Source organism: Python bivittatus, unplaced genomic scaffold (genome assembly GCF_059951505.1).
Source record: "Python bivittatus isolate LINGU-HERP-01145 unplaced genomic scaffold, Pbiv_v1 ctg000580_np1212, whole genome shotgun sequence".
Lineage (NCBI taxonomy): Eukaryota > Metazoa > Chordata > Lepidosauria > Squamata > Pythonidae > Python > Python bivittatus.
The window spans coordinates 2,836,657-2,852,720 of NW_028277087.1; the positions used below are offsets into that span (position 1 = coordinate 2,836,657).

Sequence of the window (16,064 nt, forward strand, 5' to 3'; positions counted from 1 at the left end):
TTTCCCAGTTTATATGGACACACACACTTTTTTTTGACAGGCAGATTTATTGGTCTTACAAAAGACCGCTGAACGCTTGCTTAATAACGAGTCTAGTGGTCTTCCAGAAGACCGGTCTTCCAGTGTAGATAAGGAACCAATGTCATGTCTGAAGGGGGCTTTGTTAACGCCATGTTCAGGCATTCCATTACATCAAATGGCTCTCCCAAAACCAGATGTCCCATTTCTCCTGCAGCAGAAGCCAAAATGGCCAGAGGCAATTAGGCATTGACCAAAAATATTACTTTAAAGTAGGAATAACTAATTATGGATGAGTTTAGGCTGTCTTTGGAGTGGCAAGGAATGAAACTCAGACTACGTCCAGGGGGACACGTCCTCTAAAAAGAGTTAGTGAGATATCTTCATTCCATGAACATAAGGATGAGCCACAGGGATGTGCAACTTTCAGCTCACCAGCAATTCCTTTCTTTTTTCTTTTTTTCAAAAATGCATATGCCACTCTTCAAACCCAAGTTCACCCAGGATGCCTTGCAATGCATTAACGGTGTGGCATAACAGTGTTGAATAAGAACTAAAATACATAATCAAATAAGCCTGCATTTCTGAGTGTGAGCCAGTATGTTGTCATTTAACATTAGGAAAAGATGAAGAACATGAATTCCTAAGTTATAAATAAAAGAAAGAGAAAGAGATGGGTGGGTCTATGAACCTAAGAGAAAGGGGATATAACCGATCTGAATAAAGGTAGCTTAACCTTGTGGAGTGGATGAATACCTGCAAGGAAGTGCAACGGTAGGCTGAATTATGAATGAAACAGCTAAGATGTATGTCCAAAAGCATGAATTGGTGTGATCTAGATTGTTATGGGGGGGATCAACATTGGAATCCATAGATTGCTGAGTGTTTCATGATACAATCCAGGGAATGGTGACAAATGGAAGAACCAAGGATGAGTTTGGGCAAAATTGGGTAACATTCTCCATGGATGTCATCCAGAAAAAAAAGTATGATGCTAGATGACATGCATGAATGTGTGGTAATAAGACAAAAAAGTGCAGAAAAGGGGATTGGGCCAGAGGCCAAGGAAAACATGACAATTACTATTTAGCTTAGGAAACGTTGGTTGGTTTCAAGCACATGGTTCCACTCTATTCATTGTACACAGGGCAAAGGAATGAAGATCAGTCTAAAGGCAGGATTGATTTGGTGGTTTACGATGAAAGATTGAGCCAAGGTTGCAAGGCTGACGAGAGGTTCTGAATGCTGGACTGACCATGTCTTGGGGGTGCCGGGGTGGATCTTGCGAAAAAATGGGCTTGGAGGAAAAAGATGTAAAAGAAACTACAGGGAAAGTAGAACATCCACAGGAAGAGAAAGTTTCAGTCTGTCTGGAACATATTATGAGATTATTAGTCTCCCAACAGAAGGAATGGGTGCAAAGAAAGAGGATGTGGAAGCTGCTTGGGTGTAATGGTCTGTGGGAATGACCTTGGGAGACAGGAGGAAGAGCCGCAGACTAGACAATGGTTAGATAAGGGGCGGCTGAGCCCACAGAAGGAATGGGGGCATGGGAAACATCTCAGAAGGGACCCTCCCTAGTTTCTTGGGCTGTAAAGGAGACAGGGGAGAATTGTACTTTCAGACTTGCAAGATTCTGTAATGCAGATAGAACTAGTACTCCTGGGTGTGCTTTGTGTCCGGACTACCTCGCAAGGCTGACGTTGGGACAGAGGGAAAAGAATGATCTCACAGTGGCATAAAAATAGGTGGGATTATGCTGAACAGGTGGGTGAAAATGTTTTGTGGAAAGAACAGGGGGAAAAGCCTGTGGATGAGGAAAAAAGGCCTTTAAGAGAGCCCTTGGGGCAAAAATGCAGATAAGAGAAAGGCATTATGTAATGTCTACTGTATATATAGAAAAAAGACCATTGCACTGGACTGTAATCAAAGAGAGCAAGGAACAGGTAAGATTAAAGGAGTCAGAGAAATTAAGTGCAGTTACAGCAGAAATAAAAACTTGTTTCGGAAGTGGGTAAACAGACCTGAACGAGGAGCTTCCATCAAAATAAATGGAATTTAAAAAGAAAAGCGATGACATGATTTGGGATGAAATGGGAGCATTTTAGGGATTTGCAAGGGAACGACAGTGATCTGTCAAAGGGTGGAATTCAAATGAACGCCCTCAGAGATGATGTCCGGGTAAAAACTGATGGAAAGGAAGTCATCAGTACTGTGAGAATGTGGGGAAAAATGGGGAGGCTGCGGGTTTAGATGGGGTCACTGGAGAAATGTTAAAATATGGATTGCATGTGGCTCTGAAGACTGCATCTGTGTCTGACAATTGGAAGAGCACCATTTATTACTGTCTTCTACAAAAGGGGAGTTTGCAAGAGTGAATACACAAAGGGGGGATTAGTTTGTTAAGTGTGCCTGGGAAGGTCTTTGGCAGAATGGTGATTGTGTCAATAAGCAAAATTTGCACAGGCCAATTTTTGGCTATTCTGCAGGTCATTAAGAAATGGATGAATGTGGGAAAGTTCATGTTATTTTTGTTGATTCAGAGCAGTGTTTCTCAAACTTGGCGACTTTAAGACATGTGGACTTCATGGCTGGCTGGGGAACTCTGGGAGTTGAAGTCCACATGTCTTAAAGTTGCCAAGTTTGAGAAACACTGATTTAGAGAAAGCATATATTAGTGAATAGTCTTGAATCATGGCTTGCTTGGGGCAAATCTGGGACTGAAGCTTAGTTGCTGAATGCTATAAGAGCCCTATATGTTGGAAATAAAGCATGAGTTAGTATAAATGCTTAGCAAATGGTTCGACATGGAGGAAGAGAAAGATGTCTGATTTCCCCTTACTTGTTTAAATGTATATATGGATAAATGCATAAGGAAAGCTTGTGGTGATGTTAGAGGCGTGTTGGTTGGAGGCAGAAACAAATGGGTATTTTCATAAGTTATACTATAGTGTGGTTGGCTGAGATCCTGAATGATTTGCATCGAACGTTTGGTAGATTGAAGCCTTATATGGATGTTTTGCTGACAGAAGGAAAAATGGCACTGATGATTTATGGAATTTGAAAAGTAAGAAAGATCAGGACTAAATTAAGGGGTGAAGAAACTTGTAAAATACTTAAGAGAGGGGAGGGACGATAAGAATGTCATTATCAGTTGAACAGAAGGTTGGAAGTCCTCTATATATTTCTTAACTTTGGTGTTTTTTTCTTTTTTCTTTTGGTTTATTATTATATGAACATTTTCAATAAATTCGAGTTAAAAAAATAGTTTGGCAGATTACACGATGCTGCGAGGAACATGAATCTGAAATTTAGTCTGTCTAAACCCCAAGGCGGTTATTTGGGGAGGTAAAAGGAAGGAAAGGATTACGCTTTGTATGTACATGGAAAAAAACGAGAGGCTTCTGTGGTTTGGAGCAAACTATGAAAGTTGCGTTGTGCTATTGTGGCATAAGCTCCATCCCTTTGGCCTCTGTGTCGTGACATGCCACACACGTCCCACAGGGTTGGCGCTTCCGACAAAATTGTTCAGTGCTGTGGACACCTCTGAGAACAAACGGGAAGCATTTGTGCATCTCGGTGGAATGTCTGCTAAAGATGGGAAGATGGGTGGAAAGATGCGAAGGTAGGAAGGTTGTGAGTCCTGTGTGGCCTGTTGTGGGAACAAGTGTGTATTGTTGCTCCTGGCCTTCCATATATTGAAGTGAGAGTTGGATATGTCAGGAGAAACCTAGACGGGAGCTGAATGCAACGGGAAAGGGGTGGATGGACATGACGGATGGAAGCAAGGATAGTTTGCAAGGAATTTCAGGGGTGTCTGCAGGGATGGGGTCAAAAAAGTCAAGATGGGGGCCACAACAGTGTCATCGAAGTTCCTCACGTCTGTGATGCACATAAAAAGCAGGCAGAGCTTCCATCGCACCGTTGGGCCTGCCATCTTGTTTCTCTGATCACACCTGTGGAAACCCCTGACCGGGACAGAAGGCCATGGAGATGGGTAACAAACGGTGCTGATGGAAGCTGATTCGAGCTCTATTTCCTTGCCCTTTCCTTGGGTCATATCTATCATTTTTGCATCATATACTGTCCTTTGCTGGATGTCTGAGCTTCACGTAAGACTGCTTAATGACGTGATGGGCATATGTGTTGATAAACCCAATACTTTAAAAGGAGATAATCCAATTAAAAAGCCACGGCTGAGGGAGTTTAAAAAACCTTCAACAAAGGCACACATTTAAAAATAAACTGATGTCAGCTGCCCCCTATTTTGGCCACTTTACCATTTCAGCCTTCTCCCTCCACTTTGGCTGTTCTTTAAAGTTTTGAAGATATATCTTAACTAGCCTCATCAGCTCTTTTTTACCTTGGTTCTTCTTCTCCCATTTTTGAAGGCATCCACAGGTGAAGGTGGGGGTCAAAGACAATCAGGCTGGCCACCAGACCTATGCATTCAAAACCTCACCCCCTTTTTCATGCACATGTTAATAAAATTCCTAGGATGTTTAGAAGGACATGAGGAGATCCTTCAGAATCCTATGAAGATTAGGACAAGGGGGTTCAATCACATGGCTGCCATCTTGACTTTTTTGACCCCCCTCCCTGCAGATGAAAAATGGATTATTATAGTAAGCAGGTTAAGGGTGTCATATAAGCCCAACCAAAGCCTGATGACTTTTTCAGATTTTTCATGCAAGCTACAACAGAAGCTTCATCTCCCCTGAAAATGAGCTCATTTCTTTCACAACAAAATGTTGAGTTCAAGACAAAACTCTAAAAAAAAATAATAATAATAATCCTGCATAGATTAATGCTATCAAAGTGCATTTAAAAAAAAAAAAGAGCTGTGATTTTGACGTCACTGGACACATTTAATGGAAAAACGATATTTAAAGAAGGGTCAGTAAAAAAAAACTGGGGGGTTAGACAATCATATATGGATGTTTCTGGCAGTTCCCTTCAGTGAGAAACTAGAAGTTGTGGGTTCTATATACACACGAGGCCCCATAAAAATCACTTCTTTTGGTGGGCAACATTCATAGAAACTTGGAGGGAGGGAGAGGAGAAGACCTTTAAAAGAGCTCTGGACTTGGGTCAGGCCAAAGGTCTCTCTAGCATTTTAGGTCGCACACCATGTCAGAAGTCTTACCAGCTTGGGACACCCACACAAGCATGGAAGGTGGGCCTCTTCATCGTCCCTCCACTATCAACAGTTGATACTCAAGGAGTTCAGCCTTTGATTCACGACTAGGAGCAGCATTCAGGAATTCAGGGTGGCTAACCTGCTGCAGGTGAGAAGTTGGCCAGGAGGCCATCTTCTTCTTTGGTGCTACCCCAACATCTGGAATTTAAGGCTTGCTCTCTGTGATTGAGGAGGGAGCAAGCAACCATCAAACTTGAAGCCGGTGATAACCCTATCTTTGTGTCTTTTTTGCAGTCAGTTTTAAAATTGCCTCCTTGGTGGCTATCTCCATATCTGATGGCAACCGGTACTAAAATCATCTAGGCCAGTGTTTCTCAACCTTGGCAACTTGAAGATGTGTGGACTTCAACTCCCAAGATTCCCCAGCCAGCCAGGGGAATCTTGGGAGTTGAAGTCCACCCATCTTCAAGTTGAGAAACACTGGTCTAGGCCAAGTTCACCTTCAAAGCATCAAAATAAAAAAAGCTAGCTTCTCAAACAGAAGGATATCCAACCTCTCTTGAAAGGCTTCTGCTAGAACAGGGTTTCTCAGCCTTGGCAACTTGGAGATGTGTGGGCTTCAACTCCCAGAAACCCCCAGCACAGCAAACACTATGCTAGACGATAGACCACCTTCCTTGCTGGTATTCAGCTCCATCTTCCAACTGATTCTGAAGGATCTCCCCACGTCCTTCTAAACATCCTAGGAATTTTACTCCCTTAACTCCTGCAGTCTATGGCAGCAGACAAACCACCTTTGCCTTGTTTTATGGGAAAATCCTACCAAGATCTGAAGAATGGTATCAGGTCCACCTTTCCACTATTAACTGGTCCCCCCAATCTTCTCTAGCACAAGCCCACCGTACCCAGTTTCTTCACCCTTTCATTGTCACTAGCAGGTTTAAACCCACACTAACACTCTTTTTCAGAACCATTTTCCTCTCTTTCTGGATGAAAATACCTATCTCAGTCACATCTGTCACACACATCATCTGTGCGTGTAAGTGTGCATGTCTCCACGCATGCCTACCGACACACAGACACTTCAGTGCAATGTTATGGGCCTGGCTGTTCATACGGTTGACCCAAAGACCTGATCCTCCTTTAGTATTTTTTTAAAGCTATTCTTTAAAAACACTTGCCCTTTGCTCTGATCAGCTGGGTTAGCTGCCAGGATCGCTTTCCCAAATTTGCATGTGTTTGTTTAACATAAAAATGTTTTTAAAATGCAACTGCAATCCCTCCGCTTTCACAGACCTCCAGCTCTTTTTGTCTATTATTATTATTATTATTATTATTATTATTATTACTATTATTACCACCACCACCACCACCACCTTTAAAAACAAATTGAACTAAAAGGGGAGGGTCAGAAGGGAGTTGCCTGCAGGCCAGAAAAAAATAAAATGAGACAGGTTGGCAGCAGCAGAGGGGTGGGGGGAGAGAGATGGAATTTCGGTGCAGGAAGAAAGGACAGGAGGAAGATGATGGGAAAGGTTGAGGCAGAGGTGCTGGGAAAAGGGCCTGTGGAGGGAACACCACAAGGAGATGGTTATGGGGTGAGGAACAAGAAAGCCCAGCTGATACTAGATCTAGGGCCTCCCCTCCCCCCATCTTTAATCTGCAAGAAGGCAAGCCCCCAGAGTGGAACTCCTTCTCCAGCCGCTTCCCAGCATCTTAAAAACACGGCAGAAAAAATCAGGGTGGTAGGCCTGGCGTGCAGGGTGCGTGGGGGGTCTGCACTTGGATTCTGTCCATGTCACGCGGCACCCCAGGAGCTGGCGATGGGGTGGAGAAAATCGGAAAGAAAATGGCTGGAAAGAAAAGGGGTCGGAGGTTGAATAAGGGAAGAGGGATGGGAGCACCTTTGAATAACAGTTGGATGGGCCCAAGAGAAGCAAAATGGGAAGGGCGCGATGTGTGTGTGTGTGTGAGAGAGAGAGAGAGAAAGAGAGGATGCACACACACACACATGCACGCACGTGTGTTGAGCCGGTGAGAAGCAAGCCGGGTGGCCAGAGTGAAAGGAAGGATGGGGAGAAAGAATCAGGGGGAAACGGAGAGATGTGAAAGGGAGGGTGGAGAAAAAGATGGAGAAACACCCCCGAAGGCACAAGGAAAGGAGTGAGGAAACCCAACTGGAAAGGGGAGGGGGGGCAGAGAGCACAGGGAGGGGAAGAGCCCCTGTTCTCCGACCTAGAGCTCCTCCCTCAATTGTCTCGGACTACAGCTCCCATCGCGATGGGAGTTGTAGTCCGGCCCGTCTGGCGGAGGAGGGAGGGCGCCAGATTTGGGGAGAAAGGCCGGGCTGGGGGAAACCCAGGCGAGGCAGAAGATGGGGGGGGGGAGTGCGATGGCGCGGGCGGGGGGGGGCGAGGGGGCCGGCGCCCTACCTTTGTGCATGCCGGTGTAGCGGTCCTTGAGCACGGTGAGCTCGTAGATCTGGCCGAACTGCTCGAAGAGGGGCTTGAGGTCCCTCTCCTCCAGGTTGCGGGGGATCTGGCCGACGAACAGCTTGATGGCATCCAGATCCTTCATGCCCTCCGGGTCGGAGCCGCCGCTCATGGGGGAGGCGCGGGGCGGCTGCTGCTGAGGCTGCGCCTGCCGCCTGGGCTCGCTCGCCGGCAGTCTGGCCATGCCCCGGGTCCCGACGCGGGCGGGCGGGCGGGCGCGCGGGCTACGCACGGGAGGATGCTGGCGGGAAGAAGGGAGCTGCGGGCGGCGACCAGAGATGGAGACGGAGGGAAAGTGGCGCTCGCAACATCAGGACCACAAAAGGCGGACGCTCGGCAGCGACGCCGCCCGGCCGGCCGCGGGACTGCAGCGCCGCGCAGCAGCGGAGAAGGGTGGGTTCCCCGGGGCAGCGAGAGCCGCCGCGGCTGCCGCGACGTTCACACGACCGGCGAGGCCGAGCTGGGCTTCGCGAAGGCTCCTAAGAGCCCGGGGAGCGGGGCACAGCTGCTCCCGTGGACGGGCAGCTGGTGAAAACCCAGCAAACGGAGCGCTGTCGGAAAGGAGGGCGGTTCCAAGACGTGCAAAGGGAGTCCCCAACACAGGCGCTTTTGCCTGTTAAAGGAGGCGCGGGGGGGGGGGGGGGCGAACACGGAGGGGGCACGTTTGGGGGTGACACCAAACACTTCCGGGTGGTAAAATGAAAAAAAAGAGAGAGAGAATAATTGCCAGGAGATCCAGCAGCCGTTCCCACCCTCCAAACCCCGCTTCCGAGAGCACAGGCGAAGTAAAGTGATGCCCCTTGGCCCAGACAATCCAAAAGTCATCGGTGGGATCCAGAAAAGGACTTTGGAATCTAGAAGGCGAACATCTGGAGGCAAAGGACGACCCAGGGATTGGCTGCTGGGGGAAAATACAGAGAATTTAAACGATATACCTTCATTCCGATCTATGGAGAAGCCCCACTTGGAGAATTGCTTGCTTTGGTCCCCGTGCCATCCAAAGGGCATTTTTAGAGCTGGAAAGGGTGTGAAAAAGGCAGCAGCAAATTCCGGGCATGGAATCACGAGGAGGAGAATTGAAAATAGAACTGCCACTATTAAGAAGGCCCTTTTGAAAATCTACGGCAGTGTTTCTCAACCTTGGCCACTTGAAGATGGGTGGACTTCAACTCCCAGAATTCCCCAGCCAGCCCTGCTGGCTGGGGAATTCTGGGAGTTGAAGTCCACCCATCTTCAAGTGGCCAAGGTTGAGAAACACTGATCTGTGGTGAGGCATTTCATAAAGCAGTTGGACCCATTTTATTTGGCGGGGCTTTTCATCTCGGTGGACGGGTTTGTGGTCTTCCTCTCAAGGAGGTTCCTTCATTCTGATCTTTCTACTCTGTGGCATCCTGGGAAAATGCCTTGGGTTGGGGCCAGCTCCAAAAAACGGTGAAATGAAAAAGTAAACGGTGGAGATCACAAGAAAAGGATGTTTCTCCCTCTTTCACAAGGTGAGAACCTGAGATCATCCTTTGAAAGCTTTCTCACCGAGAGAAGGAGAAGCTTTTTCACACTCAGCAGAGGGTGAAATGGTGGGATTTGCTGCTGTGGCTTCAGGGGTGCTTCAGGGCTCACACCTCTCCTGTTTAACATCTATTTGAGGCCACCGGTTGCGGTCGCCCATCAGTTGGGGGTCAGGTACCATCAATACGTTGATGATACCCAGCTGTATATCTTAACATTCGGGCTGACTCAGTGATGCTGTCAAGATCTTGTCTGAGGGTCTGGAGGCGGCGTGAGTCTGGAGGTCAACCCTGACAAGACCAAGCGCATGTGGGTGTTTGGACCACCCAGATCTGCAGATGCTCCCTATTTAGACCCGAATAGTCGCACTGCCCCCTTTGGGGCTGATGCATAATTTGGAGGTCATTTTGGACTCCAGGAGCAGGTGACGGCTGTGGCCAGGAGGGTCTTTGCACAAATCCATTTGGTGCACCTATTATGCTCATCCTTGGACCAGGCTACCCTTCAGACAATCACTCCTGCTTTGGTCGCCTCACGTTTGGACCCTCTGCATGGGGCTGCCCTTGAAGACCATCAGAAGCTACAGCTGGCCCAGAACGCAGCAGCAGAAGCAGAAATAAGCAGGCCTCGCTATGCCCATGTAAGACCATGGTTTCACGAGCAGCACTGAATACTAGTCGGCTTCCAGGTACAATTCTAGGTGCCAGTTATCACCTCTTCATTGCATAGGTCCCAGTTATGTAAGGGCCCATCTATCTCCCTGAAATTCATGGGGCTCCCACCCTATTGACATTCCATAAGGCCTTGGGTTGAAGTGGATGTAGTCCCTGGTTGGTTGTACAGGTAGTCCCCATTTAGCAACCACAATTGGGACCAGCAACTCAGTCGTCAAGTGATGCAGTGGCTAAGTGAAACCACGACTGTGCTGACGATCTAACTTCAGCTTTCCTTTGCTTTACAGACCTGCAGAGGTCATAAATGCGAGAACAGGTTGCAAAGTTACTTTTTCATCACCGTTGTAAGTGTGAACAGTCACTAAATGAGACAGTCGCTAAATGAGGATCACCTGTATTTATTTCTGTTTCTGCACTGAGTGATCAGAACCCATATTGCTTTATTTTGTATTGTGTTTTTACTGTTTGTTATATTGTGAACCGCCCAGAGTTGGTTTGTGTGTGTGTGTGTCTGTGTGTATCTCTCCTCAAAAGCAACAAATGTGAAATTGCTGAGTTTCAGAGTAGAAACTCAGCAGGAAAAAATTCAAAGAGTTCTATTTCAACAAGCAGTGCAGAGGAATTGAGGATAACAATCCAATAGTACAGAGAACAGCTTTATTTAAGAATACAGTGGTACCTCGGTTTACGAACTTAATTTGTTCCGTGACTCTGGTCGCACCCCGAATTGGTCACAACCCGAAGCAAATTTCCCCATAAGGTTCAATGTAATTACTGTTAATCCGTTCTGGCGTGGAGGACAGGGAGGCGGCTACTGCTTGGAGGGAGAGTCCCCCTCCCTACGACCACGTGTCAGGGGCAGAAAATGGCCGCGGACCACGTGTCAGGGGCGGAAAAATGGCCGCGGACCGTGTCACGGGAGGGAAAATGGCCGCGTATCCTGTTCGTACCCTGAGGCGGAGTTCACAAACCGAGGTAAATTTTTGCGGCCGGATCTGGTCGTAACCCAAAAAGTTCGTTAACAGAGGCGTTCGTAACCCGAGGTACCATTGTATTAGAGAAATTAAGGGAAACTTGGATGCAAGTATAGGCACTATAAAAATTAAAGACAACAAAAATCAGTTGAAGAAGAAGAATTGGCACAAAAGAGAAACGGAACAAATAGAATAACGACACAAAAAGTATCCTAGATCTATATATGATGATCTGATTGGCAGATATTCTGAAAAGTCGAGTTACGTGGGTCCTAGAAACATTGCTAAGAACACAGCTGCAGGACACATTTAAAGTGTGACTTGTGGTCTGTAAGCAGGCTAGAAAACACAACCGGGGCCAAGGGATTGGAAAAGATCCATTTATATTCCAGTGCCAGAAAGGCTGATGCTAAACAACGCTCCAACGCTCCAACCGTTGCACAATTCTTGCACGTTAGTTAGTGCTGAAGATTTTGGGATGCAAACTTAACAGTACACGAGAACAGCGGATGCTGTACAAAATGGATTCAGAAGGGGCAGGGGGCCCTAGATTGATTTAGCTAGGAACATTCATCCTTAAAAGCAGCAATAAACAGCAAAAAGTCAACTCAGTATGCATTTTTAAAAGGACAGCTGAAAAAACTTCAGCTCATCCCGAGGCATAATGTAAAAGCCAGAATGCAGATAAGCTGTCTGAAAATCCTTTTCTCCCCAAGGTGGGGTGGGAAATCTGTAGCCATTTTAGAGGCTTCATTCTTGGAAATTTCTGCATTCAGTCTAAAAGAATGAAAACATGTGTGTTAGTTTTCAAGATGCAGATTATTATCAATAGCCTATTGTATCATTGCCAACTGAACGGGAATTGAGAAAAGCTTTTATAATAAAAAAAAATCTATGAGAAGGGTTGCTCGGAAGAGAAGTTTGCAGAATGGTACAAAATAAATCTTCCAAGGCCTGTATAATACAAGCTGTCGCAGACTCTGCAAACTGGGTTTTGCAGCAGATTTAATAGCGCTACACTTTTAAAAATAAAATTATTTTGCTTCAGTTTCACTGATGCACCCAAAAGGGCTTCAGTGACCTTGTGAAATGTTCCCCGTTCATTTTATTTACAGTGGCATTTTTATTTCACCAAGATATGCAAGCCAGCATCATTGGATCCATTTGCAGAATTTTATCCTGATTCCCAAACTAGCCAGCTATATTTTGGCCCAAGGTGCTGCCATATCTGGTGTGTGTGGTCAGTTATAATCCGCTTTGTTGGAAGAAGTCTTCAGATGTTACACCATAGTCAATGGCTTCCCACCACACTCATTCTTGGTTTGATTAATTATGGTTTACTTCATAAATCTCCACTGGGTCAGTTCATACCTCAGTTATAAACCAGATAACGCACATTATGGTTTAATATGACAGAGAAGCCAGTTTTCTGGATTACGTTCACCTAGTGTGCTAAATAATGGTTTGTTGTATAAATCACAATGGCTGGCTGGTGCAACACATAACCGCGATGGTTTGGTTCACACCTTTATTTATTTATTTGTTTGTTTATTAAGCTTATAGGTTGCCCAACACCACCCAACCTTAAATGGCATATAAGACAATTAAAATAAAATAAAATAGAATAAAATAAAATAGTAAAGTAAAATAAAATAAAATAAAATAAAATAAAATAAAATAAAATAAAATAAAAAAGTAAAATAAAGTAAACAACAAAGATCCTTCAGGACCAATGTCTAGGAAAAAAACCTAACGCCATCAGCACAAACCCCCCACAAGGTTTCAACTCCCATAAAGTAAAAATTAAATCAATCTTTATGACAGTGAAAAAAAACGAGGTTGTGCTCTGATTGTGTAGCTGTGGCCACCATTTTGACTTTTTTGACTCCCTGCAGAGGCCCTGCTTTGTCCCAACCAACGAACCATGCACTAATCAATATTTTACCCACGTTGTGCAAAGTTGGCCCCTACCTGAGAATAAAAACAGCTGTTGCTTCCCCACTTCCTGCAAGGGCTGTGAATTATCAAAGTGCAAATCTGAGAACGTGGCTAACATTTCAGGGCTTCCTACTCCCCATCCCAGCGTTTCTCAACCTTGGCAACTTTAAGATGGGTGGACTTCAGCTCCCAGAATTGGGAACCACCAAGCACTCTAGCCCAAGGCCTTTGGGAGAAGGCAAGTTTTAAGGGGTGGTTTAAATATGGTTGGGGGTACACAAATTTTTTGGGGGGGACATCATTCAGAAGGCAGGCGCTGCATTTGAAGAGGCCCACTTCCTGGGTCCCTTCGGGTGAATCTGTCTAATTGATGGGACCTGAAGCATGCTGATTCTGCCCAATCGTATCGGAACCTGGTGCACGCCAACTCTGCCATCGTGTACCAGCCAGCAGAAAACCGCAGGAGCCCGAGGGTCTGTCAAATAGGTGACGATCGCCACCTTGAATCACACCTGGAAGCACACTGGCATCCAGGGCGGCTCACGAAGCGGGGGAGGGGGGGTCACGCGGGCACACCGAGTCACGCCCATCACTGCCCGCACTGCTGCATTCTGGACCAGCTGAAGCTTCTGAGCAGTCTCCAAGGGCAGCCCCATATAGAGGGTATTGCAGTAGTCAAGCCATGAGGGGACGAGGGTGTGAGTGATTGTCTGAAGGGCCTCCCGATCCAGTCAGGGCACGACTGACACACAACACCAGGTAGAGTTGTGCAAAGGTCCTCTTGGCCACAGCTGCCACCTGCTCTTTCAAGGGGAGCCCCAGAGTGTACAAACGTCAATGCCATTCAGATGTCCCTCTGCTCCACCCTGGCGGACGACTGGAGTTAATCGTCCAGTATTGTGTGAACAGGCCCTGGCTGGGAATTTCCACTTGGTCTCCTTGGAGTGTGTTACTGTTTCCTTCTCCAGAGGATGGTGTATAGATGAGTCCCCTTTACGATCTTCATGTTCTAGGTGACTCTTCTGGAAGACAGCAAGACGCAAGTCCCTTCAGCCCTCTAAGGTAACCACCCAGGAAGGCAAAAGGGTCTGGGGGGAGGGGGGGTCAAAAGAGTCAAGATGGCACCTGCAGCTTTGATTGCGTAGCTGTGGCCACCATTTTGACTTTTTTGACTCCCTCCAGAGGCCCTGCTTTGCCCAAACCAACAAACCATGCACTAGTCAATATTTTACCCATGTCGTGCAAAGGTTATTTTTATCTATTTATTTATTAAATGTGTATGCCGCCCATCTCCCCGGTGGGTGACCCTGGGCGTTGGCCCCTACCTGAGAATAAAAACAGCTGTTGCTTCCCCACTTCCTGCAAGGGCTGTGAATTATCAAAGTGCAAATCAGAGAACGTGGCTAACATTTCAGGGCTTCCTACTCCCTATCACAGTGTTCCTCAACCTCAGCAACTTTAAGATGGGTGGACTTCAACTCCCAGAATTCCCCAGCCAGCATGGCTGTCTGGGGAATTCTGGGAGTTGAAGTCCACCCATCTTAAAGTTGGCAAGGTTGAAAAACACTGCTCTATATCCTTGGCTGACATGACAACTTTGTGGTTTGTTAAACCACAGTCTGAGTGATATGCAAAGCCGGAAACTGTGGCTTAACCTCTCCTTCCAGCCAGCCACAGACCGTTTGAGGGTACACCTCTGCTAACAGCTGTATTTTTGCAGGATGCAGAGGCAGCCTGGAGCTAGCAGCTCGTATTTGGCAACCAACCGGTCATTTTTAGCAGCTTGATTTTTTCTTTTTGGGATAAAATCGCTGTGTTAATTCTTTCCTTTACCACTGGTTTTGCTTTTGGAAACGGCAGCATGTGAAACGGTGTGTGGCTGTGGTGGAAGCAAGGATGATCTGGAGTGATAGAAAGGTAGAATGATCAGTGTTGGTGTAAATTGGTTTTACCTTATTTCCTTTTCTCATATTTTTTCTCTATTTCAGATAATGTTACGGATCTCAGTGTGATAGGTACATTATCTATGCGCATATAATAGGGAGGGACAAAGGCAGATTTTATAATTATATGCTCTTCTTGGGACTGTGGCGTGCAATTCTGCTGAGAAACCATTTCCCTTTCTCTTTTAGCACAAGTGCAACCGGCAGGAAACAGGCCCTATTTATTGAACATAATCAAACAGCCGATCCACGAACACAAAAATACAAATGTCACACTTGCTTACTCTACACTTGCCTTCTCAATTTTTAGCCCGGCCCAGACAAAATGGAAGCCTGGGTCCTCAAATAGGCCATGATGCCAACTTTGGGGGAGCGTTTTCATCCGGCAAGAGGATGCAGAGCAGAATCCGGTTCTGAGAACTTGGAAGGCATCGTAATATGGATTTAGCAAGCAGAAGCTGGGGAAATATTTACACGCGGACTCGGCTGTTTGTTAGCCACAGGCTAAAGGCATCTTGATTGAGGAGATCAGTAGTCACTGGTTTTACTGGTGTCTTGTGCCCCCAATGCCTGTTCAAGCCACAGTTCAGAGTCTGTCCTGCAGCAAGGGGTTCCATTTGGGTTCTTCAGTAAAATCAGATTAGCCCCCCCAATGTTTTTATCCTGTGATCTTTCTTTCCATGCAACCAACTGACCTTTCTTCCACGTTCTGCACACACCTTGCACCCCACTACTAGAGGGGGAATGGTGTTTTCTGGATGGATGGTAGTTGGGAGAGATCCTTGAGGTCATCAAGACCAACCCCCGCAGGAACCCAAATAAAGCATTCCTGACAGAGGGCTATTGAACTTCTGAGTGACAGCAGGGCCCCTCACCTCTCTGGGTCGCAGGTTCCAGTGTCAATCTGCCCTTCCTGTCAGCAAACATTTTCTAACAACTGAAAAATCCCTCGCCCCATAACTAAAATGTTATTCCATGCCCTGAGTCTGGCACAGCAGCTCTTGACTTTCTGAGTAATATTCTTCCGGGTATTCAGCCTTCCGCTCCTCACTGCAGGCCTTAGAAGCCAAAACATTTTTTTTAAATGCAGCTTCTTGCCATGAAAACATCCCACTTGTTATAAGCCAGGGTTCCTCAACCTTGGCCGCTTTAAGACGGGTGGACTTCAACTCCCAGAATTCCCAAGGCTGGCTGGGGGATTCTGGGAATTGAAGACCACCCGTCTTAAAGCGGCCAAGGTTGAGGAACCCTGTTATAAGCAATGATTTATAAAAACAACACACTAAGCCAACACCAGAAGAAACTACTCCAAGCATTTGCTCTGACAAAGGCCAAACAAAAAACCTTTCCAAAAATTCGGTGGTCCCTTTTTCAGCTGC

General features: G+C 46.4%; 1 protein-coding gene across 2 annotated transcripts in view; it reads right to left on the minus strand.

Moving 5' to 3' along the window:
* CELF5 (CUGBP Elav-like family member 5) overlaps nucleotides 1–7,834 on the minus strand; it is a 75,979-nt gene extending 68,145 nt beyond the window's left edge. For both annotated transcript variants that reach the window (XM_088149356.1, XM_088149355.1), the window contains exon 1: nucleotides 7,591–7,834. In XM_088149356.1, the coding sequence (XP_088005482.1) occupies nucleotides 7,591–7,834 (244 nt within the window). The remainder of the gene's footprint in view (nucleotides 1–7,590) is intronic.
* Nucleotides 7,835–16,064: the final 8,230 nt, after the last annotated feature.